At 39.7% G+C, this 25,840-nt stretch overlaps 1 protein-coding gene across 1 annotated transcript; it reads right to left on the bottom strand.

Moving 5' to 3' along the window:
- Window positions 1–767: 767 nt before the first annotated feature.
- klhl24a (kelch-like family member 24a) lies at window positions 768–25,017 on the bottom strand. The gene is made up of 8 exons (XM_061796911.1): window positions 24,828–25,017; window positions 19,825–19,939; window positions 17,529–18,373; window positions 13,729–13,913; window positions 9,883–10,001; window positions 5,688–5,876; window positions 4,275–4,463; window positions 768–4,149 (listed from the first exon to the last, which is right to left on the bottom strand). Exons 2-8 carry the CDS (start codon window positions 19,897–19,899, stop codon window positions 3,949–3,951), a joined length of 1,803 nt encoding a protein of 600 aa, XP_061652895.1. The 5' UTR covers window positions 19,900–19,939; window positions 24,828–25,017; the 3' UTR covers window positions 768–3,948.
- Window positions 25,018–25,840: the final 823 nt, after the last annotated feature.

Genomic DNA, 25,840 nt, shown 5'->3' with positions numbered 1-25,840 from the left:
TACATTTATTTTTTATTTTTTAAATTTTTATATATATGATTTTTAAGGAGAATGTATGTATTTTTATTATTATTTTGTCATGTAGTAATTTGTATGGTGCCTTTTATTTGTATTTGTACATACATTTTACTAGGAAGTGTTTATTTTTATTTAGTATTTGATTTATAGGTTTATTTATTGATTGATTCCTTATTAATCCAGTTGGTGAAATTGCATCTCACAGATCACAGTCAGTTGGCCAAAATACATTACAATACATACATTAAATAAAAAATTATTTTGAGTTATTGTACTATTTTTAAAAGCAGAATGTATGTTTTGTACATTTATTATCAAATTGTCATATAATATTGTGTATTGTGCCTTCTATTTGTATTTCTTCCACACCCATATACACTTTTGTAAGGTATTTTGTCAGTTGTTTTTTTTTTTTAATTATTCAATTTGTTTGTTTAACCAGGTAATAACTTCATTTATTATACTACTTTCAGGGAATGCATTTATTTTTATTGTGCAGTATTTTGTCTTTAATATTCAGTGTTTTGTGAAGATGCTTACCACAGGGGGCATATATTAGATCTGCAAATTTGTTATATCTTAATGTTTGAGCTCTATGGATTTGTACTTACGTACAACCTTAATGAGGACAAGCGCTATAGAAATGGTGTTGAATGTCTTCAGATCCAAATGTGTTTGATAGTGACAACTGAGGTTGGCATAGAAGATGTATTTTTTTGTAACAATAACAGTAAAAAGAAAGTAGACTATTTGGTACAGAAAGAAAAATACTTTATTTATTGTACACAAGTGAACAGAAAAACATTTTCTTGCATCCTCATGAACAGCATCTTAAAGTATAACATCACACATACATTTGTAAAGGTTCATATAAAAAGAAAATCAATATTCCCCTGCTGGTTTATTCTTTTAAAGGCACATTGTCACACACAGGATGACATCAGAATCAAATCCACAAACCCAAGTTCATTTCTGCCTCCATTCATGCTGAAATCATTTTTTTTTTAAAAAGCTCAATCTTGATACTTTTTGCACATGGGGTCAAAAAACAGACAATCCCACAACAAAATGCAAACACAAAATAAACTTCTATCTTATTAAAGCAAACGTATCAAAGTCTGTAAATAGAAAAGAATTCAAATGGAAAACAAATTAACATTAGAGGACATGTATCCCTATTGAGTAAATACTTGGTGAAATCCCAGACACACATACACTTATTCTCACTACCAGCCTCTTCTTCTCTACTGATTTCTGACTGGCTTGTTGGCCTGTGTGATTCAGGCCCCTTTTTGATAAAAACTGATGGATTATGTTTTCTGATTGTTGAATAGAAAAAAAAATAGCTCTAACATCTTTATCATACTTTTAAGTCCTCTCTCTGAACTTTGCCCTCTTGTGTCTTTGTTGTCGTATCTGAACCGTGGCATTCTGCGGCCAAATAGAGGCACCCTACGCAATCTCCATGTTTCACGTGAAAGCAAGTAACATTTACTGATACAGTAAAAAAAAAAAATAATAAAATAAAAGAAAAATTCCATCCACTATTACCTACTTGACAGGTTTCTGTCAAAGTGCACAATTGGGGCTCTCAGTTACAGGAAAAAAAAAGTTACATTTAAATACAAAAAATAAAATTAAAATAAAAGTTCACAGCAACATCTTGTCTATCAACACCTATTGTAAAAAAAAAAAAAAAAAAAAAAAAAAAATTTTACTGACTTTAACTAAGGGCTAGTGCTTCAAACACCTCCTCACCCGACTCGCAAGCCCACATACACACACACACGGAGGTATCTACGGTTAACCCGAGTTACATCAGGTGTCTTTTAAATCAAAGGTGCAAGCAGCATTAGCTAACATTGAGTGACCATGCAGTCGCTGACACCATCCAAACTACGTCGTAAAAGTCATGCATACATTGATCATATCTGTACAGGCACACCACATATTCAAAGCAGACTCTAGATCTGTGAGTCTGATCTCCAAAAATGCCTCTCAATACAAATGAAAAATACCCACATGCCCGAAACACTATTAAACAATGATATGAAAAAGATGTACTTTGCTAAAAGTGTACATAAGAACTTTGTAAAAAAAAAAAAATGTAATTTAAAAACACACACACACTTATAACTTATATTTCTTAAAATAAAAATACCAGTAATGAGAATAATATGCATGATAATGTAAGAAAATAAGGCTTAAAAAGAAATATGAATGTAAACGGAAGAGGCAAAGGGAAATGCACAAAAAGGAAGTGAAGGTGCTTAACATAATTATCAAAAAAGGGAAGTTAATAGTGTAGCCGTAATTTGATGTATTCTGTTTTTGTTTTCTATCATTACTAAATTATACATATCGTGTTCATTTTTAATCAAGTGTCTGTCTGTTTTACTTAACTGTCTTTGGTCATTTTTTGTTTGTTTTGTCTTACTCTGTAGCACTTTGAGATTCTCAAATGAAAACTGCATTCGAAACAAAATTACCATTATTATTGTCTGACATAGCTGCTTATCTCAGTCAAAAAAAAACAAAAAAATTCAGCAATCATTTGGACAGATGTGAGGCCATCAGCATTTGACAGCTTATGCTTTGTAGTATTTGTAAGCATACTGATATTGGAGCAGTGTTGAAAAAATTACCACCTGGCAATAAGTTTTTGGCTGAACTGCAGTTCAGTGCTAGTTTGAAGAGCTTTTTGGCCATGGTCACACTGCTCCAACGTATAGTACAATTTATGCTATCCATGGCAAATGACTCAAAACAGGATCTGTTCTTGATAAAATACACAGTGGCTAGCCTGCTAATACCACCACCACTGATGGAAAACACTGACCTTCTAGAGCAGGTATTCGCGCAAAGTCAAGGAAAGTTTATCTGGAGGTCTGCACTAGAACACAGCATCAACAAAGACTCCAAGTGGAAGATGCTCGACAACCTGAAGTTGGTCAGTAAAAGCATCATCCCTTTTCTTGTTTTTTCCCAAACGCCTGTTTTAAAAGTTCAGCATTTTCTGTGTGGTTTATCAAGAACATATTCCCTTCGAGAAACTTTCCATGGATCACATACATTGCACTACTGCTAAATAGAATAAAGGAAGTCTCAAGTAAAGTTTGAGACACCCTGTATATTAAAAATTGAGGTGGCATTACTTAGGACAGAGGGGCCCAAACTACAGCCCAGGAGCCATTTTTCCCGCCGCATATACTAAAAAAGATTTTTTAAAACGACTGCAAAACTTTTTTTTCCTCAAAAAAAGAAAAGGGGGTGGGGGACCTTGCAACACCCACATTCCCCATGGGTGCAACAACTACTACTACTAATAATAATAATAATATTAAATTGTTAACTAAAACAATAGCAACAAAATTTCTATACATTTTTACAGATAATTCTGTTTCAGAGGCAAAAACTCCCAAATCCTGTAAAATCCCAAATTATTTTCCCCATTAACTTTAATAGAAAGCTGTGAGATAGCAGTTTTTCAAAGTAACTACAATATATAATTGCTTGATTGATCAGATTTAGCGTGTTTAATAAAGAATTTCAAAGTGGCCCTTGCATCATTCCGTTTTTCTGTATGCGGCCCTTCGAGGAAAAAGTTTGGACATCCCTGCCTAAAGAATGTTCTTTGGACTTTTTTTTTTAGGAAACCTGCTATTAAAATGGGCAAAATGATGCATATTCGACATATTGACTTTTTTTTTTTTTTTTTTTTTTTTTTTACTTTGCCTTTGTTCTGTTGTGCCATTAATCAGATCAAATAGAGAGCATTTCCACTATGAAAGATAAATGTTCACAGCACCGCAATGAGTGCTGCTACATGATACTGTGAGAAAATAAATACACTGAATGACGCGTATGATGTAATGAAGTGTGTGTTTGTGTTTGTGCGCTCATACACTGTAAGTGCATGCATGTTTTTGGTCATGGCCTGTGGTACTTGTCGTTGAAGCGATGTACGGTAACGCAACCGTGGTAGGAGATGCACCGTGGCATAGCAGCCACCCCTGTGATGATGCCCGTCGCCGGGTCGTAACACATGATGGTGTCTGTCGCTTCGCCGTTTTCGCCCCGGCCGCCCAGGATGAAGATCTTACCGTTACACACGGACATGCCACAGCTCTCCTACACGCAGAAACACAGCAATTACCTACAGGCAGGAGAGACCCAGGCAGCAAATGCACGGCCCGCAACTGCCTTCAGGGTAAACAACATTTTTGCAACTCTAATTAAACTAAAAAACATCCTACCTGCTTTGCAAATGTGTGCACCACATGCATCCAGTAGTCCTCCACAGGGTCGTAGCAGAAGATGGACCTGGTTAGACCGCCGCACACATACACAAGGTTGTTGAGTGACACGGCGGTGATGCAGCGCTTGGCGATGGGGATGTTGGCTCGGAGCAACCAAGTGTCTGTCTCTGGATCATAGCACTGGACCTGGGACAATCAATGTAAATACAGTATTAGATGGAAAAAATATGAACAAATCTGGACACCTGCACAATGTATTGACTGTCTTGGTGTCAGTCTGCAAATTTTAGAGCTTGTGTATTCTACACATTTTGAAAGTGTTTTAACATTTTACCTCTATGCTCGGTTTGGTCACTTGAGTCCTAACTGTGAGGCCAAGCAAAGCAAAATTGTTAAAATCGCAAGTAACATCGTGGGGGGAAAAAAACCCAAAACCTCTGGCCCACATTTGCATTGGCGGAACGAGGCAGAAAGCTCAGAAAATCCTGGCAGACAGCTCTCATCCTCTGTCCTGTCAGTTTGAGCTTCTGCAGTCCAGGAGGCACTACAGAGCTCCTCTGGGTAAAGGTAGTTCTAAAAAAATATTTTTTTTCCAAATGCCATTGCGATGCTAAACTCACAAATTGACCACAAATTGATACTTATGACCCCAACTGCCCTTCACTCATGTTTTACTCCTTTTACTACATCTTATTCTAACTTATTCTTATTTATATTCTCAACATGTTTATTATTTTTTTGCAACCCATTCCTCTGGGGAAAATAACAAACGACGTAAAAATCTGTCTTTGGCAGTGAACGTTTGGATTGTAATGGACGTATAAATACGTTTTTGGCACTGATAGTCATTACTTATGTTTTTATAAAGGACAATATTATAGGGTTATATTTTCTTATTGAAAAACACCATGCATATTTTTGTTGGGTTAAGTGGGGAGGTTGGAACAGATGAATGGAATTTCCATTCATTTCAGTGGGGAAAAATGGTTTGAGAAACAAGTGCTTTGAGTTACCAGCATGGTAACGGAACCAATTAAGCTTGTATCTCAAGGCACCACTATTGTTAAATAAATGATTTACTTTACCAGATATATGATACAAATATATGATAACTGCTTAGATTAGTTAAATTTGAGAATTGCACACAGTGGAACTCAACACTTTATCAATGAACCAGAACCCCCAAACTGGGGCCTAGTAATAGAGATATGAACCTTTCAAGTAATATCATCTTTTTCAGTTACAGTATAGAGTTCCTGTCCAGGGGACCAACTACAAGTCTACCCAGCACATTGCTGCTCTCAAAGATATAATTACAAAATAGGATAGCTGTGATAAAAAGGCACCACAGCTGTCATCACTATTTGTCTAAGAGTGTGTGTTTGAGGCAGGAAGACATCTGTTTCCCACCTTGTCTGAACAGGTATTGTCATCGGGCCCTCCTCCAATGACAAAGAGCTTGCCGGCACAGCTAGCGACGGCTGGAGAGCTGACCGCTTCCTTCAAGGGCGCCACCTCTGTCCAGCGGTTTGAGAAGGAGTCATAACACTCCACACTGCTCAGGCGGCTCTGGCCATCGTAGCCACCCACAGCATAGACCTGTAATACACACAGATAGATCATCAGTTATGTACCAAAAGCTTTAGAGACAGCGCATACGTGTTTTTTTCCAACATTAAACGGTAAACAGCTCATCTAATTATAAAGGTGAACATGTGATTGTACATCAGGACAAAGAGAACCAGTCTATCTGGTGCAGAGAAGGGAAAGAAATGACGTACTGCTTCTAAACACATAACCTCTGACTGACGTCTGTAAACTCCGGCCCATAGGCTATTGTTATTGACTAACCCTTGTAATTCAGCATTGGAGGCATTTAACCATATACTGTATAACCAAGGCGGCAAACAAAAATGGCAAAAATATATATATATTTTTAAGTGTCTTTACCGTTATTGATCAAATTATATCAAAATGACCGATAGACATGCTCTGTCCAAGTGTGACGTGCCTGTCCACTTTCCACCTTGTTGGCATTTTACTCCTTTATAATTGACGTGACAAGCAGGGATTAACTGCCTAATCTTTAACTTCCAATCAATAGCTATGCTGATCTCAAATCGAAAGCAATGCATTTCCCTCATCTACAGGGATCTTTCAGTCATTACAGTGTCCATGGCAGTGAATTAGTTAACAACCTAATCCTTCTCTGGTAGTGTCAACTAAGCATTATTATTTTAGAAGTGGTAGATATTTACATACAGATCTTTTATTGAATTGTGTAGGCATACCAAATGAATTGGAACAAGAGATCTAGCATGACTAATGACATAAATGATCACAGAACCTGTTGTGTGGTTTTTATTTTTTTGTTTATGAAAATAGCAATGTAGCAGGTGTGATGAATGGAGGGACAGATACAAACAAATAGAGTATCATAAAAGAATCGACAGTGACAGATGAGAACAGCTGTCACCGAGCACTGACGTGTCAGGGACAAGACCTATTTTTGTGCAACTTAACAAGGGATCATGGACAGGACAGAGGTGTGTTTGTGTGTGAGTGCACTTCCGTTGAGAAGAAGGGTTAAATACAGTAAATGTGAGGTCTGTATTAATATTATAATACTAGCTTCTGTACTGGACTGGAAAGTGCATTTCTCCAACAACATTAAAAAGACCTCAAAATGCATTTTACAGGCTTGTTGTCTCCAACACACTTATTTTCTTGTTCATATTACATGAGCATCTGTGCTGTAGCTCAAATGGGAAATTACATAAGAAAATTGAAACAAGAATGGGGAAATGACTGACAAGGAACTGAATCACACTGTATTTGGGAACCACCAACCATAAAGATTACTGAACATTTAGAAAAGTATAATTGTTTAAATGAACAGAAGTAAATATTACAAGCAGCAGTGTTAAAAACGTTAGGAAAATGAACTTGCACACAAACAAAATAGCACTGAAGACAGAAAGATTAAAGATCATTTGAATTACAAGATGCAATGTACAGTGTAAAAATGTTTAGAGAAACGATTTCACTCATAAAAAGAGGGGGGGGGGGAAAGAATAAAATTCATGCAAAAAGCAACACATGCACGACAGACACAGGAAGTAGACAAGAGACATGAACCTCCTCTGGGAGTAAAAGGAATGTGTCTCCAAGAAATTTACATGCGTATTAGTATATGTGAACACTATAACTGTGTCACTGTATCATGTTTGGTGTAAGTAAATAAGACAGGCTGCGCTAGTACACCCTTTTAGCACACAAATTTATTTAGAATGAGTAAACAACTGCGTGGTGGTAGTACCACTCAATCAAATATTCTGTAAATCAGCACAACCGTCTTTTGAGTTAATCACTAACTTTTACAGCAACGTGACCAATCAGCTGTTTACCGGACTGTTTACTAGCACGAGACAGCCCCCAAAATAATAAAAGGATTAATGCACAATGGCTAAAGATGAAAACCATGTCAAAGTCTTTGTATATGGGGAGGGAAAAAACAAAGGCCTTAAAATGGTACCTTGGTCTATGCAGTAAACAAGTGTGTGAACTTGTACATACTTAGGGAGACAAACACAAAACGTGTAAGGCTGAATCCAAGCCTCTATTTAGTTCTGCATGTTTTAACCATGCCGATCAATTGCTGTTCTCTTTTCCAGATAATTAGAACCTCTCATGAGTTGCAATACCAGTGGCCAACCATTTTTTTCTGCATTATCTTTTTTACAACCACAAATGCTGTGTAGCCAGTTCGAGAATAATTTAAGGCACAACAGGACATCCAAGTTGTTTCTAATTTCCTTTTATTAGGTTGAAGTAAAGCGCTACAATTATGTATATGTATGCAAACCTCGAAATGCAGACACATGATAGGGGGCTAGCTACAATGCAACTTGCAGGCACATATCCAAGAAACTTGTGGTGCCCTTAAACAGGAATGTCCACCTGGCCGTGCAATACAGACTGTAAATAGCGCAGCGAGCAGAGCTGGAGCAGAGGAGGGTGACCAGGGCAGCAGGTCACATGTCACGATTCAGTCAAAATGTTTTACACTTATTGTATGAGTTAAAGTAAGACTGAAATCAGTGAGAACATGTACTGTAGTTGCCAATACCTATGCCTGATGAGATTTTTTAGTATTTTTTTTGGTACAGGATTCATAATAATGCATAATTCTTGACCAGTCTTGCTTTGCATAAAAATTTGGTGTCGACCCTGAACTGTTTTCCAGCCAATCGCAGGGCACATACAGTATAAACAAACAACCAGTCGCACTCACATTCGTACATAGGGACAATTAAGAGTCTTCATTTAACCTACCGTGCATGTTTCTGGGATGTGGGAGGGAACCGGAGTACCCGGAGAAAACCCACGCAGGCACGGGGAGAACATGCAAACTCCACACAGGCAAGGCCGGATTTGAACCCCGTGCTCAGAACCCTGAGGTGGATGTGCTAACCAGTCGTCCACCGTGGCACCCCCAAACAAAAGTGTCACCAAAGATATATCTACTTTTGAGAAAGATGGTCTCAATTTACTTATTCAGGATGAAATCTTTCTTTTGTATGAATAACAACAGTTGGATACACCATCTGCCATCAAATGTAAAAGCATTTACTTGTTCTGCCTGTCACTATATATCACTGCCATAGATAAACAAGGATACATTACATGATACACTACCATAGATAAACAAGGATATTATACACATTATATACATTATACACTCATGTGCCACAATGTGCCAGTGGTCGGGAATCATTGATGTAGTGGACATCGAGCTGATCTCAGCTATGGGTTGAGGGAAGCCGTCTTTTAGACTTCGTAACTTTTGGGTTTGATAACTTCTACAGTGAACTTTTTTTTCTTAAAGCAAATTAAGCCGGTCTTGTGTAAGGATTTTCAAGTCAAACACACTTATGTAGTGAGTGGTACAGCATGTAAAATGTTCTAACTTTGGGTTTAATACCAGTGGCTCTATGTGGCAGAATTTTAGAGTAAATTCCTTTTTAATATCGCAAGTGTAGCTGGACATTAATGGTGAACACAAACACAATTAAATGATGACATAGTGTCGCTCCTTGTGACAAGACGCCCTCATTGTCCAACATGACTGATAAGCAAAATGCAGGTTATTGACACAAGTGACCGGAATTTAGAGTAACTTCCTTTTTGCGGTTGAAGAGCAATGACAAGATCATTACTGTCAATCACATGGCAAGACAACGGTATGTTAAAAACCAAATTCTTTTATGTCTGCAGGTTAAGATAGTATGTGCAACACATATATACAGGATGTCTCTTGGGCCTGACTGGGACTTTAAAAGTAGTTTGAAAGTCCTGGAGAATCTTTTATTAATTTACCAGCAGGGTTGTTTGCTCGGGTTAACAATAACTCCATTTGAAACTATGATTCATTATGTGAATACTGGACTTTTATTTGTGTGTTACCTCAAAGCTCGGACCAGATATTACACACAGTTCCACACTAAAAAGTCACCACAAACAGGGATTACACTAACATTGGTAAATAATCCCAATTTGTCAATACAACACAAGCACGTTAAAGACTCAAAATGGCCAAGCTCACCTTGCCCAGCAGGACACCCATCTTGTGTCTCCAGCGGCCTTTATTTAATGAAGCCACTCGGATCCAAAGGTTGAGCTGCGAGTTATACATCCACACATCCCTGCTGTTGATGCGACCACCTGTAGCAGAGACAAAATACAGACAACAGTAAATTGGCCATAAAGTAAATCGCAGGTGAGCTGGAGCTATGGAATTATTTTGGGCAAGTGGCTGGGTACACGCTGGATTGGTAGCTAGGCAATCACAGGACACATATGGACAAACAACTATTCGTATTCACATTCACACATGTTTTTGGTGACACAGAAGTTCGCAAAGGAAGCGAGTCAGAACATGTATCTGTGCTTAATTACTGTATCCGCTGTGCCCCCTTGATGGAACAAGCCGAAAGTCGCAACAAAGTCAAAGATCCAGACAGTCTGTTGCCCTGAAAGCTTCAGGAATTTGCAGAAAAGTCACGAGGCCATTGGAGGATGTACCACCACAAAGGCAACCTTGTAATCTTGGAAAACTGTTTTGAAAAAGTGCTATAATCTGTAGGCACGGCATGGTGCTTTTTCCTCATTAAAAATTCATTTGGTGTCATCCAGCCAACTCTCATGGGGAGGACCACCGCTGGTAATCGCTGCTCTTAACTATTGCACAGCAACCTTGAGTGATGATTTATAACGCTGACAGTTATGGGAGCTTTTACTTTAAATATTCAAATATACAGTAATTCTGACAGACAGTTATTGTAGCTTTTACTCTAAATATTATTAGTTCAGAATGCAGACAATTCCTGTTGCCTCAGGAGGTAAGTGTAAGGCCACCTGTGAGCTATGCAACGGTGATATGCAAATGTATATTAAAGCGGACAAATATTTAATGTGGTCACACTTGATAAAGTCTGATAAAGTGTAGTGGTGATTAAGGGTGGTGGTGGGTTTGAAGTGTGGCAGTTGATGTCAAGAAATGTTGTCCTGGAACACGAAGTATGACTGGTTCTGGATAAACATTTGGGGCCACATTCTATTTAAGACCAGAGCTTACTGCAGCTGTGCAGGATGAACTGGAGTCCCCCCAAGGGGCATACAGGCAGAGTGGAAGAGGGTAGGAACTTGAGTGAAGTTGGAAATACAATAACAAAGCTGGAAAACAATGATGAAAATGGGTCAACGAAAGCGTGTATGTATGTGTGTCCTTTAGATGGACAAAGGGGGAGGGGTATGTTGACTTTTCCAGGCGGGTTCTTGAGAGTAGATAGATCGCGCACGCGTGAGGAACTTGGCTCAGTCAGCTAATAAAAAAATAAATTAAAAAAAAAAAACCTTAAACACGACACACACTCGGCTAAAGAAAAGACCATGTTTTCCTCCCGCCTTCTTTTTTTTCCTCACCCAACTGCTGCTGCTGTTTTTTGTCCAATGTGTTTCCAGCTTATGCTGGCTGGGCATGTTTCAGCACAACCCGTGCTTCAAGGCACATTTAAAACAGCTTATTCCTGGAAGAAAACAACTTTTCACCTCCATAGCCACTGTCTAAAAACACGGAACTAGAAAAACATTGAACTTTAAACACTGAAAGTTTGGCTTAAAAGTAAAAATGAATGATGTAATGAGCTGATCTAGGCGTCACCATTCTTTACAAGGCGAGGATCCAAAAGCCCAACATCCACAGCAAATAAAACTCAATCAGTAAGTGATATCAAATATATACAAATATCATACAGATGCCATCCGATAGCTAGCAGACTGATGGGAAAGATGGTGACCGACTGGCAACGAGAGAAGGAAGCAGGCCAGTGACCAAAGTGTGGCGTGTGCCTGCAGATGTTGTGCTCAAATTTTCCTTCAATTCAAGTGGGCTGTGAGGATAAAAATAAGCTTGGACAGAAGGTAGTCATTGTCACTGAGCAAGCAGGATTCACCGGCACAAAATGAACACCCAGAGTATTTCATTTATGTTGAAGTATGATGAAATATTGTGGAAGAAAAAACAAGTAAAAGGATGTCCCTTTATGAGACAAAGTGGTAACTCTTTCATGTGGAACATAAGCCCATAATGATTTTGGTTACATTTTAAGTTGTACAATGATCTATGATATTTAACCATAATTTAAAAAATACTACATAAAAAGAAAAATGTAGGTGGATAATTTTTTGTTTCTTTTTTTTTTTTTCAGGCTCCAGTACTCTGGAATGCCTTACCCACGGAAATTAAGAGGGGCTACCTCTGTAGAAATGTTTAAATCTCAATTTAAGACTTATTTCTACACTCTCCCATTTGGATAAACCACAGCAAGTTTGCAACTGCCTGTTGTCCTGCCTCACCCTCTGACATCTGGATTTTGGCCCGTTTTACTGCCGCTTCTCCTCTTTGGTTGTTTGTCTATATGTGCCCATAGACTCATATAAATATTTTATGACACTAATTTGATGGTTTCAGTTTCAGTTTCAGTTTATTTTTGAAAGGGGACAATGCAATTTCATAAAACAAATGAAGTACACATGGTTAAAAAAGCCAGAATTAGCCAGAAGGCTAGTTTTCATCTGTAGTCCCCTGGCCATGATGTAAAAAAGCAGTAAAATACATCTACAAGACAATATAATACAGGATACATAATCAAACTATACTATTAAGAGAGAATAAAACCATAATTTTTTTTATCATAACAAAAAGACAACATAACATACTTGTCTTTTAGTGTTGGCAGCTATAGGTGTTAACTAGCCACATTTTCAGTTTTTTTGTGAAGGCCTTGTATGTTGTAAGCAGTTTAACCTCCTTAGGTACTGAGTTCCACTCACCAGCGCTCCTCACTGACCAGGCTGACTTACTGAAAGTGCTCCTGCGCAGAGGAATGAGACAGTCACCTCTGACAGGGCCTCGAGTGACACGCTCAGAGCTGTTTCTTTGGCTGATGAACTCAGCCAGAGGAGCTGGGGCCAAATCATGCAGTACTTTATAAATCAAATTTAAATCTGCAAATATGTGAAGACGGTCCCAGTTTAAAAGACTGTATTTTTTTAAATTGCACAGTGATGATAGTGCCTTGGTTTTTTATCCATCACTTTAATTACTTGTTTGTACAAAACTTCCAATGGTTTTTTTTGCATTCTGACCAGCCTGGGACCAACTGGTTATGCAATAGTTAAAGTGACTAAGAATCATCGAATGCAGGTAAATTTTTGCAGCTTCAGTTGACATTTTATTCCGAATTGCACGAAAATTTGCGAGGTTTAATTTGATATTTTTACACAATTTGTCAATATGGGCTTTAAAGGAAAGCTGTGAATCTATTATTAACCCAAGATATTTATATTGGCTGACAATTTGCATTTTTTCTCCATTAACAAGTATGTCGGGGTCAGGTGATACTCTATTTGTTTTAGTGAAATACATGCCTACAGTTTTAGAAACGTTTAGCTGTAGACAGCACTCCTGCAACCAAGTTGTGACACAGGACATTGTATTAGTGAGTTTAGCAGCAACAGTATCTTTGGAGCGACCATGAACAAAGAAAACTGTGTCGTCTGCATACATTATGCACTCTGCTTCAGAGCAAACAGTGGGCAAATCGTTGATATAAAGACTAAATAAAAGGGGGCCCAATATTGATTCCTGAGGGACGCCAGAGGTTAGCCTAAGAGACTCTGATCTGCAGTTGTTAACTGATACAGATTGTGTTCGGTCATGCAGATATGATTCAATCCAGCTCACAGCTTTGCGAGAGAAGTTAAATTTTGAGAGCTTGGTAAGAAGAACAGAGTGATTTACTGTATCAAAAGCTTTCCTGAGGTCCAAGAACACCGCCCCTACAACTCCACCCTTGTCGAGAGAAGATTCAGTGCAACAGGCTCTTACCTGACACTAGAATGTCATTGCGAAGGGCACACACGGCGTACTCTGACTTGGTGAACTCGGGCAGCTTGGCCAGCGACTTCCACTCTCCCGTCACTGGATCGTAGCACTCGGTGTAGGGCAAGTTGAAACCCCCCACTCTCTCACAACCACCCACCACCACAATCACCTCAGAGTAGCCAGTCGACCTAGAAACAGGACACAGAGGTTGCGGGATACAGGAAGGTAAATAAGTTGAAATAATAAAGACAATTTAATAGGACCCATAAGAGAGCTGAATCAATAATTCTGCCCTTATAAAAATAACTTGACAGGCGCTCAGCAGAGCATACAGCTTTGCCAAAGTGGGAAGACTGGTCGTATATCAACACAAAGGATTCCTGGCAAAGAACAGTTTAAAACAAATATTTTACTCATGTTGTTACATGAATAAAGAAAAATGATATGAAGGCTCTCTGCCAAGTCTCTAGTGGGGTTATAACAAAGCTATAAGAAGTCAAGGTTGATATTGTGAGCTGGATAGTGTGGAAGACTGATTTGGACAAAAATATTGTGTCTTAAAGACCCAGTAAAATGCATTTTAAAGAGATTGGTTTCTAAATACATGATACATGTTTGAAGATAATTGTTAAAGCATGTGCAAAGAATGAGAACAGTGTAGGTTGGGGAGATTAACCATGTCAGTTTTCCTGATTTTTTTGGACTGTGGCTAAAATGGCGCCCAGTAACGCACTTGGGTGATGCTCTCTTCCCAATTATATAAGAACTTGAATGCCTCCATTCGCATCAGTGGTTATCCGGCGCAATTGCGAGTTACTTAATGGTAACTATTGTTTTCAGGCCCATGTCCACTACTACAGTGTGCAGTTAGCGAGCTTGCTACGTGTAAAAGACGTCTTCCTTGGATGCCACAATTTACAGAACAGCTTGGTGTTGTCTTATCTAAATTCCCAAGCGAGTAAGTGACGCCACGGATGAGACCACTGGCCGGCTATCTGCTGAGAAGCACCCCACAAGAGCCCCGGAGGAGCCCTGGAAGCCTTTTAGCGCGTGAGTTAGCTGGTGGGTAGCACCTCACACGTTGTGGAGGGATATATTCCAGTCACCAGAGGCTTTAAGGAGATATATTTCCGCAGCTCAAACATGTAACGATGTGTATGCATAAGAAAGATGTTGAACAAAGTAGCATCCATTTTTCATCAGGACCTGGTTTCACGTTTGAGAGCAGAGGCCAGGGTGTGATTCTTCACCAAGCCTCATTTTATATACTTGCCATTATTTTTTCATCATTCAAATTTGGCAGGGTTGTTAACAACACTTCTCTGTGGCATCTGAAATTTAGAAGACAATAATTTTCACTTTACAGGGACTTTAAACAACATATTGATCCAGGTCTTGGTAAAGATTGCGCAGATGTACCTAATTTTGTGGATGCCGAGTGAAGGAATGTCCTACATTAATAAACAATTGAATTGGAATTTGAAAAATGTCATCCTGTTTTAAAGCTGATTTAAGCTTAAAACAATCATATGTAAACACACACACATTCACACAGAGATTTTGAGGGATTATGACAGGAAAGACAGAGGTGATGTTTGTCCAAGAGTAGCTTTACTTATCTCCGAGGCAAAGTTCATTTACAAGGGTTTCTATCAATCTCAGCCGCAACAAAAACAAAACTTGGAACAAGAGTTGAGCTCCATTTCCATGATCACATAATTCCAAATTGCTGGTTGGAGAAATCCTGTTTCTCTTTGTTGTGAACTGCCATAAATGTGTGTGATGTGATAGAAGGTAGCTCAGGCAGATTACTGTTGATTCCCCCGTGCATGTATTGTATACATGTATGAGACAGTCTAGGCCAGACATGGTTGGTGTTATTAATAATAATTTGCTCACGTGATGTTCTCTGCATGTTCTGTTAGCTGCCCAAGAGCGCACCCGCAGAGGGAGAGAATCAATCAACTATTTTGAGCAGAGGAGAATTGATCCCCCCAGGGCAAACTGCAAAAGGGGAACAATTGCTTGCTTGGCTTCCCGCTCAGAACAAACCTGCCTGGTTACGGACATAATACAGCTAAAATACACACCACGCAGCTTCAACGACTTCAAAACATGAGCCGTTACAGCAGGTCATCCAGCTCAATGGAACAGCTGCTGCGTGCTGTACAGGTGCCCACCATGTGCTCCGTTTTAAATTTCATTAATGAGACTTCACTCAGCACCAGGCTTTGTCCTATCAGACAAACTTAAATGAAAAACAAATATGGCACAATCAAGCAAGGTTAATATTACCGCAGGTATGAAAACACGACCCAACATTTCTCTCTGGTCGTTTGTTGCGTCACGTTTGTTTTCCTCCAGCTACTGATTCTGTGTACCAACATGCCCTGCTTCTTTCTTAGCCATTTCTATTTGGAAAGACGCTACAAAACACAGACATACTGTACTTGGCACAGTAACACTCCCTGTCACTTTGTCTTGCACACACAAAAAAAACAGCACACACAAAAAAAAACAACACAAGCACATTCTGTATATTAAGTTCAAGCACACTGCCAGGAGCACCATGTTGAAGTTATTATCTCTGGCTACAAAAAAACACGTTTTCTTCTTTCTTCTTAAGAACAAAATGGAACCACTATTTACTTTTGAGACATCAAACAATGTCTGAGTGTGTAAAAGTCATAAAATAATAAAGGATTTAAAAAAACAAGTACTACTTTGATCAGCTGTTTAGTATTCTGTTAAGGACACATACTAGAATGATTTCTGAATAGGGGTGGGAAAAATAATCAATTAATCGATTGTTAAAACTAATATTGTATTTTTATTTAAAGGCTCCGTTAGAACAATGTACATAAAGCTGGGTGTCATTCACATAGCACTAGAACAAGGGGGATGAGATACATCATGAACTAAAGGGGACAGGGGGATAGAACCTTGGGGAACACCAGAGGAAAGGGGGGCTGGGATGTATAGCCCTGCTCACCATTATTTGCACACCTTCTTTTTTTGCATAACCTGTATAACATCTTCAGAAATAAATGGAAATGTACCAAACCTATATCATCAGGATCTTTTAATTGGAGGTCCAAATTCATTTAATAAAGAATATTGTTTTTTATTTTTTATTTTAAACTGAGATATTGTATCAAAGACAAAAATAAAAACATAAAATGGCATGTGCAGCAATATAGGCACCCCTCCTTAATATTTGGTTGCATACCCTTTGGCAGTGATGACAGCCTCCAAACATTTCTTGTATAAATCTATAAGCTTTATGCACTCCTCGGGTGGTATTTTCTCCCACTCTTCCTTTGCAATTTGGTCAAGCTCTTGAACATTTGCAGGGTTCTTTTCCCCAATGGCAGATTTCGGCTCCCCCCAAAGATTTTCAATGGGACTGAGAGCAGGACTTATTGCTGGCCATTATAAAGTGCTTCACTTCAGAATAATTCTTTGAAAAAAAACTAACAAAATACATATAATACTTCATGTTTTGATCATATGGGTAGAAGCAAAATCATGCATTGTAAAAATGCATTATACATAGGTAGAAGGGTTTTCCAGAATTTTGAGGTCAAATTACGGTACTTAAACTTCATGGGTGACAATAATGGTGAGCACGACTGTGCCACTATATAAACAAAGAATAAATCCATTCATTGATCTGTTTATTTTTCTTATAGTTGATGAAGGCCATTTAGTCAAATGCCAATCCCTACGTCTGCTCTAGCTTGTGTTTCCCTGTGCAAACCGGTTTTACCTCACATAAGCAATAACGGCAAGGCAAACATTACCTGCGTGGCCTGGTCCTGGGTGACATCATCTCGTTTCCAAGTACGTGGTAGCGCCTTGCCTCGTGGAGAAGATGGTAGCACTCTGGAGCATTCTGGATGAGCTGGTCTCCCTCCACTGTCTGGACAAAGTAGTTGGGGTGCAAAAGCGGTAGACGCACATGGTGCAGCAGGGCCTTCAGCATTGGTTTACGTTGCTCCACACTGTGGTACACCCAGCGCATCACGGCCTCAAACACCACCTCCTCTTTACCGATGGACAGCTCGTCACTGTCGATGTACTCTTCTAGCTCTTCCCTCCGGAGGTCGAGGAACTCCTCGTGCTGAGCCACCTCGGAGAAATAGGCCAGAGCGTAGCTGCGGCAGCGGCTGGCGAGCTGCTTGAGAGAGTGAGCATCTGCGAAGCGATGGATGCCCAGGCAGTTGCACGGGTCTAGCTGGTCCTCCAGGAACTTTGCACAAGCATCACGTAATGTGGCGATCTGGAAGAGACTGGAGGTCTCGAAGAGGAACTGGACGTTCTCCGTGGTGATCTTGGCGCGGCCGGTGTAAACGTAAGTGAGGAAGGATTCCATGGCTTCGGCCAGAATGCCATTGATCTCCACCAGCATCTCGCGGCTCTCACGGTGATCATTACAGAACATGGCTCTGAAGTAGGAGGAGCACGCTGAGAGCACGGCCCGGTGGCAGGGGAACTCTCGGCCCTGCACGCTGATAACCACGTCCGTGAACAGGCGGCAGTCGCGGAACTCATTGAACACCTGCAGGATGCCCTCAGCGTGGGAGGAGCCGGAGCAGAAGTCCAACACTTCCTGGCTGGGTAACGTCTTGGAGTCGACCTCAAACACCTGGGGAAACAACAGTTTTGGTTTCAGAATTGTAAACAGTGGTTCTTAGACTGGAGTCACAGAGCCGTAACTTGGGGTTCAGCAGAATAACTTGTGATAAATGATGTCATTTAATGTTTTAAAAAGTGAAAAGCTACATGCGGGGACCAATGTGCCAACTGATTAGTTGATTAGTCCGCATTAACATTTAAAACTTGAAGTCGTCTAATGGCTAATCATGTATTTTTGGCAGCTCGTCTTGCAATCCCCCAATTTACAGAGGACTTTAGAATCGTCCATCTTCCGCCGTCCCCAGAGTATAACGCTCTGTGTAGCAGCGAAATAGTGGATGAGAACAGCGGTTAGCCTCGCTAGTTTCAGTTATTCAGATCACCACTAGTCTAAAAAGATTCATACCAGAGTTACCTCGGGACTGGTGGTGAGGAACGAGGGCAGTGGTGCAAAGTGAAGCTCCAAATAAGTTGTTTGCTACAACACACACCAACATTGCGACACTTGTGTCGCTTTACAACACTGATGTCCATATCCTTACTACACCGCCATATGGATGCCACAAGTGCGTGAAAATATTTTACTAAAAATGAGACTGGTATCAAGTCTATCCTCAAATATAATAAAAGGAAAAGTCAACTACAAATAATGGGAGAGAAATGCTTAATTTTTTGGAGCCCGCCTTAAATGTGAAGTCTTACAACATGCTAATAAGTCAAGTGTTGTAAAGTGGCATTTGTACTTTTAATCATTTGTTTTTATTTGTTTCTACACCCGTCCGGCGAAATATGGCTTTCCCAAACCATACACTAAACGATACCAGTCTGTGGCGCAAAAAGACGTTGGGGACCGCTGTACTGTGGTGGGAAAATATCAATGACTGTCATCGATTCATTGACTTGCACTCGACTTTCATTACATTTCCTTTGACTACAAAAAAAATCGTTCAACACCTACTCCCTAGCTTAGCTTTGGGCCAATTAAACGCTCTGAAATGATTGTGATGTACCATCACATAAATCTGACATATTGTACCTCAATGAATAGATAAAGCCATATTATTTGGAGTATAGTCCTATTTTTTACAGATAAAAGGTGTTTTTTTTCCAGAACAAAAGGCTTAATATTACCCGAATATAGTTGTGTTTCTGAATTTCACTTAAAAATATGACTTTGACTTTGATATCATACCATTACGACTTCATCATAGAAATATAAATCTTTGTTCTTGTAAGATTACGACTTTTTTTCCATGAAAAAATATGACTTTATTCTCATAATGTTATTACTTTTCTCTCTCTCGTTTTTCAATTCCTGTGGCATTTAGGGGTAGCCTACATATAGTTACGATTATGAGGGGGTCCTTGTGTCTCCCGAGAACTTCTGATGTGAAAGGTGCGCCCTTTTCTTACTAAGCACAAATGGTGCACAATGTAGACCATGTACTCTTTTCAACGCACCTTGCGTTTGACAGCCGGTGAGTCTCTGATGCCAGTGACCTCCCTGTTCATCCGTCTGCCGAGAATCAACACCATGGTTCAGCCTTCAAGGGGGACTTCTGTACCTCAAGATGACCTGTAGAAAAACATGTATCATTACAGCACACAATTTCACATAGTGGGAAAGAAGTCCATCCATTTTCTATGTCGCATGGTGGGGTACACCCTGGACTCATTGCAAGTCCATTACAGGGCACCATCATTCACGTCAATGAACAATTTTAGAGTCTTTACTTAACCCAACATGCATATTTTTTTATGAAAGAGGAAGACAAAATCTAGAAACTGTGAGGCCGACATGCTAACCATTGTTCCACCATGCTGCCTGGGAAAGGAGTGAATCTTTTTTAACTTCTATCTCTTAATTAAATGAGTCTATTTCTACTTTTGTGAAATCAGTGTCATGTGTGTTACACATTTGATGTCACTTAGAAATCTCCTAATTTTTTAATGCTGTAAAAAACACAGCTTTTCCTTAAGATAAAAAAAAAAAAAGTGTTTATACACAACGGTGTGTTTTCATGGAAAAAAGACATGAAACTGTCTGCATAGGATTGCATGGTATGCCGGTACTTGAAAATTACAGCGATAGCTTACGGTCAACAATGAAACGATACTTTGTTTTCAGTACTGGAACTTCAGTTCAACAGCTAGCCAACAACACAGTGTACTTGCTTTAAGGTGTTTATTACTCCCTCCTCTAAAATATATATAGTATTAACATGTGGAAAGAACAAAACTCGAACAACTGCGTTATGGTAGACTGTGGCATATTTTATTGAGCCTACGGCCCCACGCAACAACAGTACGGCAACCACGTTGCTTTACGCTAACCCACAATGTGGAAAGCCACAATGGAAATTAGCATTTTTCACATTTACACAAATGAAGCAGCCCCCAGCCACATAGCTGCATGGAGTCATTATCCATTTAAATAAGACATGAATAACCTGACACATATAATGTTCTTGTGTGTTTACATATGATTGTTTAAGCTTAATGAAATACAGAGTACATAGCAACCTGATTGAATCAAAGTGGTAAAAAAACAAAAACAAAAGAAAAACACAGCACTCCCCAAAAGCAAACAAAGCACGCAAGGACAAAAACCAAAGAGAACGCACGTCAGAGGCCAAAAAAACCCCCGAAAAAACAGTCAAGTCTGTGAAGTGATATTCAAATCATCTTTTTTTTTTTCTTAAGAAAGGCTGTTCTGTATAAAATATATGTGAGCTGCACAGAGATCAGTGTGTTGACACTTCCTCGAGCTCATCACTGTCATTAAACAGTTGTGCCCCGGAGCACAATGGCCTCCGTGAGGAGGAAGACTAAAAGAGGCGGGAGACAGGTTGAGCAACCGTTGGAAGGACCAACCTACATGTCAGTCAGGTTTGTTTTGAAACAGCGGGGGCAGAGACTCGCCAGGATGGCACGTCATTAACAGTGAAAAAACACAGGCGCACAACTTGGATACTCAAAAAAGGTTATACTTGAATGAGAAGGTTAACTGTCAATTAAGACGCTGCACAATGTCAAAAACAGGCGTCCATTTTGATCCTTGAAGATTCCATCTACAGCAGTGGTTCTCAAACTTTTTGCACCAAGTACCCCCTCAAAAAATACTTCTCTCTTCAAGTATCGTATTGTAGTACACTTTAACATTATGCACTATTTCAACATCAACACAACTAAAATATAAGAATAAAAAATGTACTTATATAATGTTTAGATACTGCGATTGGCTGGCAACCAGTTCAGGTGTACCCCGCCTCCTGCCCGTTGATAGCTGAGCTAGGCTCCAGCACTCCCGCGGCCCTTGTGAGGATAAGCAGCTCAGAAAATGGATGGATGCATGGATGTCTGGATGTATTGCACACAAGTTAAATGAAAATTGGACCAAAATAAATTTTTGAAAAAAATACGTTCTGAAGGGCGGCACGGTGGACGACTGGTTAGAGCGTCAGCCTCACAGTTCTGAGGTGCGGGGTTCAATCCCCGGCCCCGCCTGTGTGGAGTTTGCATGTTCTCCCCGTGCCTGCGTGGGTTTTCTCCAGGCACTCTGGTTTCCTCCCACATCCCAAAAACATGCATACATTGGAGACTCTAAATTGCCCATAGGTGTGAATGTGAGTCCAAATGGTTGTTTATTTGTATGTGCCCTGCGATTGGCTGGCAACCGGTTCAGGGTGTAACCCGCCTCCTGCCCGATGATAGCTGGGATAGGCTCCAGCACGCCCGAAACCCTAGTGAGGAGAAGCGGCTCAGAAAATGGATGGATGGACGTTCTGCAGATTAAATAAATATGTATTGTATTCATATGGGCGGCACGGTGGACGACTGGTTAGAGCGTCAGCCTCACAGTTCCGAGGACACGGGTTCAATCTCCGGTCCCGCCTGTGTGGAGTTTGCATGTTCTCCCCGTGCCTGCGTGGGTTTTCTCCGGGCACTCCGGTTTCCTCCCACATCCCAAAAACATGCATTAATTGGAGACTCTAAATTGCCCGTAGGTGTGAATGTGAGTGCGAATGGTTGTTTGTTTGTATGTGCCCTGCGATTGGCTGGCAACCAGTTCAGGTTGTATCCCGCCTCCTGCCCGATGACAGCTGGGATAGGCTCCAGCGCGCCCGCGACCCTAGTGAAGAGAAGCGGCTCAGAAAATGGATGGATGGATGTATTCATATGTAAAATTTCTGGAACAGATTAATGACATTTCAATTCATTTCAATGAGAAACATTGATTTGCCGTACTAGTAAATTGAGTTACAAGCTTGTTCATCTTGGTCACTGAACCAATAACCTTGTAAATCAAGGTGCCACTGTAGTTAAGACTTACGTAATTAATAGCACCTCTGCTGGTTGCTTTGGTAGTTAACTCCATTTTACCTCAAGTCAAGCCACAATTAATCACCGATCAATTCCGCACGATTGTCAGAATTGTGTTTGACCTGAATATAAGTTCCTGCAATGATTTGTCGTAATTAAAAAAATAAATTAAAAAAAGCAGCTGATTGACTGCTGAAGGAGTGAGGTCATTTATTGCAGGTTATTTTTACACTTTGGCTCACGTTCAACACTGTCAATCTCTTCTTTTCACGTGTGTGAGGTAAATAAGTAAACCTGCCAGCAGCATGCAAGCAAGCGCCTCATGGAGACCAGAGGACTGGTTGGGGCACAATGTTCCTCTCTTAATTCAGGTGACACATAACACCTGAATTAAGTGGAATATCCCTTATAACACTCAATAGAAATAGAAGATTCTTGTTTTATATCAATTTAAAGTTGCCAATAATATGGACTATGCATTGTGACCACGGCAGTGGTGGAAAATACCAAAGTAGAGAGTATTTATTTTTCTGGACTACTTTTTACATTTGAAAACAGATATTTGTACTTTCTACTCTTTATGTTCTCTAAACAGACTTGTTACTTTTTTCAACCTCTGCTGGTGGCAACACGATGTAAAACAAAAATGAATAAATAAAAGAAAAAAGATGTAACGAGAGAGAGGTAAAAGTCAACTGCGACTGGTCAGTGTTGATTGATTGAGCTCTTGGGGTTTTAAAGGCGGAAAAAAACAGGGACAGCAGCAACATGGGAATATTAACGATGGCAACAGATGTGGAGAAGCAAGCTATTCCCCAGCCATGGCCTTAGTTAAGAAAAGTGTTTGTGAGTTTGACGACTCCCAGGAAAAGGTCGTCATTGAAAGATTGTGTCTTGGTTAAATCTGGAAAAATGCGTACAAATATGTTGTTGTTTTTTAAGTTGTTATCATTCGCTTATTTAGCTTTTTTTTTTGTTACGCATTTCACAACATTAGCAATCCTATGGGAACACGTTTAAGTAGAATCAAAGTCAAGCCAATGCTACTTAGCAACATCTTTTTTTGTTGTTGTTGTTGTTCATCTTAGTATAACCACTACGTAAATTACATAGGCCGGCACGTTGGACGACTGGTTATCAAAATCTGCCTCACAGTTCTGTTCAAATCCCGGCCCCACCTGTGTGGAGTTTGCATGTTCTCCCCGTGCCTGGGTGGGTTTTCTCCGGGCACTCCGGTTTCCTCCCACATCCCCAAAACATGCGTGGTAGGTTGATTGAGGACTCTAAATTGCCCATAGGTGTGAATGTGAGTGAGAATGGTTGTTTGTTTCTACGTGCCCTACGATTGGCTGGGGACAAGTTCAGGGTGTACCCCGCCTCCCGCCCAAAGATAGCTGGGATAGGCTCCAGCAGCCCGCGACCCTGGTGAGGATAAGCGGCTCGGAAAATGGATGGATGGAAACTACATTGGGTACAAATGTGCGTGTTTTTTGTGTGTTTTTTTTGCATTGTGCCAAGTTAGTTAGGGTGTTGTATATTATTCACAGTATAAATTATTTGTTATACTTTTATACTTAAGTACATTTCAAAGCCTACTTTTTTCCTTTCCTCATTCAAGTACAGGAATTAAATCACTACTTCTACTCTAACCAGTCTTTTTTACACTAGCATCTTCTGTACTACTTGTGAGTACTTTTTCCATCTCTGGAATTAAGCAAACTGTAATTTACATGCATCACAAAACAAACAATAGCATTTTGTCAATTTAACGTTGCCAATTAAATCGACTTTACTTATTAACACTTGTGATATTGGGTTCTGTGAAAAAAATTAAACAATGAAATAATCAAACAGTTGTAATATGAAAGCATTTAACGGATTGCCTTGAAATGTTAAATGTGTCATAAAATAGATATTGAATAAATGCTGGTGAGTGTATTGAAATCCAGGAAAACGTGTGCACGTCGTAAACAAAGGGGACATGTCTCGTGCTGACCGTCAGCATTCGACAACACATTTGAAAAAAAAAAAAAAAGCTTTCATTTACCTACACTGAGCGCTGTCAACATATTCACATATAACATAGATACACGCTGTTATTTGAAATTACATTCCCCTCAGTTATAGAAAATAGCAATTACCTTTAACAGGTTTCCAAATGAAGCTTCTTTCTCGGTTCCAAGTGAACACAAAAGGGCTTTAAAAAAAGAGGGTGTCAATATATTTTTAATAACTCCCCTTGTGGAATTACGGGACAGTCAGTAGGCTGTTGCACAGCCCGCACATTTTTATACCACTGCGATGCGAAAACAAAAACCTCTATCTAGCTAACTGTAAACACACAAGCTATTTATACTGGTCACGAAAAAAAAGTTCCTGCCCCATAGGGCTCACTCAGCTGGTGTCACCGGTGCATTGTCGGAAATGTAGTTTATTTTAGACTCCGTCGCCGTTTCTTCACCTTGTTTAAAAACTACAATTCCCAGGTAGGCAAGGTTCTCCACGTGGCTTTCTTTTGTTTGCAAACAAACTCGGTTTTCCGAGGAGAAACACAACGCGAATAAAGCACAAATGAGCAAGAAATAAGCAATAAAGCTTTTTCAGTGTCGCTGTTTGAATGAGCGTGTGGGGGGAAAAACTACGTCAACAATCGAAACCTTATTTTAAAAACACAATTTGGCTACTTCGAAACGGAACACGGAACAATGTAAAATATGCTTCGTGCGATATGTGTTGCAACTTAATAAAACAAACAAAAATTTTCCATTTTTCAGGTAACGGTGGGTAGGAGGAGCCGAGCCTGACAAAAATAAAAGATGTCACAACTTCCTGGACCGTTGCAAAATAATTCTGAGAGTTCCTCTCCGAGTTCCCTGAATGGCCTCATGTTTTCATTCCCCCCTCCCCCCACTTACGTTGTTTTGAACCAACCACAACTGACAAAAACTGCTCAAGTCGCATATTTTACATAAGAAAAATCTCACGGCACGCCACCAAACAAAAATCTCACCAAAGTATGTACTGTTTAGTCTGTACTGTATACTGTATGAATATGAATACACAGGTTAATTGTACCTGCATGACATCGAGTGGAAAAGCATTTAATTGATCTGCTTGTCACTATATGTCACTGGCATAGATAGATGAACCAACC

Source organism: Phyllopteryx taeniolatus, chromosome 14 (genome assembly GCF_024500385.1).
Source record: "Phyllopteryx taeniolatus isolate TA_2022b chromosome 14, UOR_Ptae_1.2, whole genome shotgun sequence".
Taxonomy (NCBI): Eukaryota; Metazoa; Chordata; class Actinopteri; order Syngnathiformes; family Syngnathidae; genus Phyllopteryx; species Phyllopteryx taeniolatus.
The sequence above is the reverse complement of the archived record's forward strand: the minus strand, read 5'-3'. Positions and strand labels throughout refer to the sequence as shown.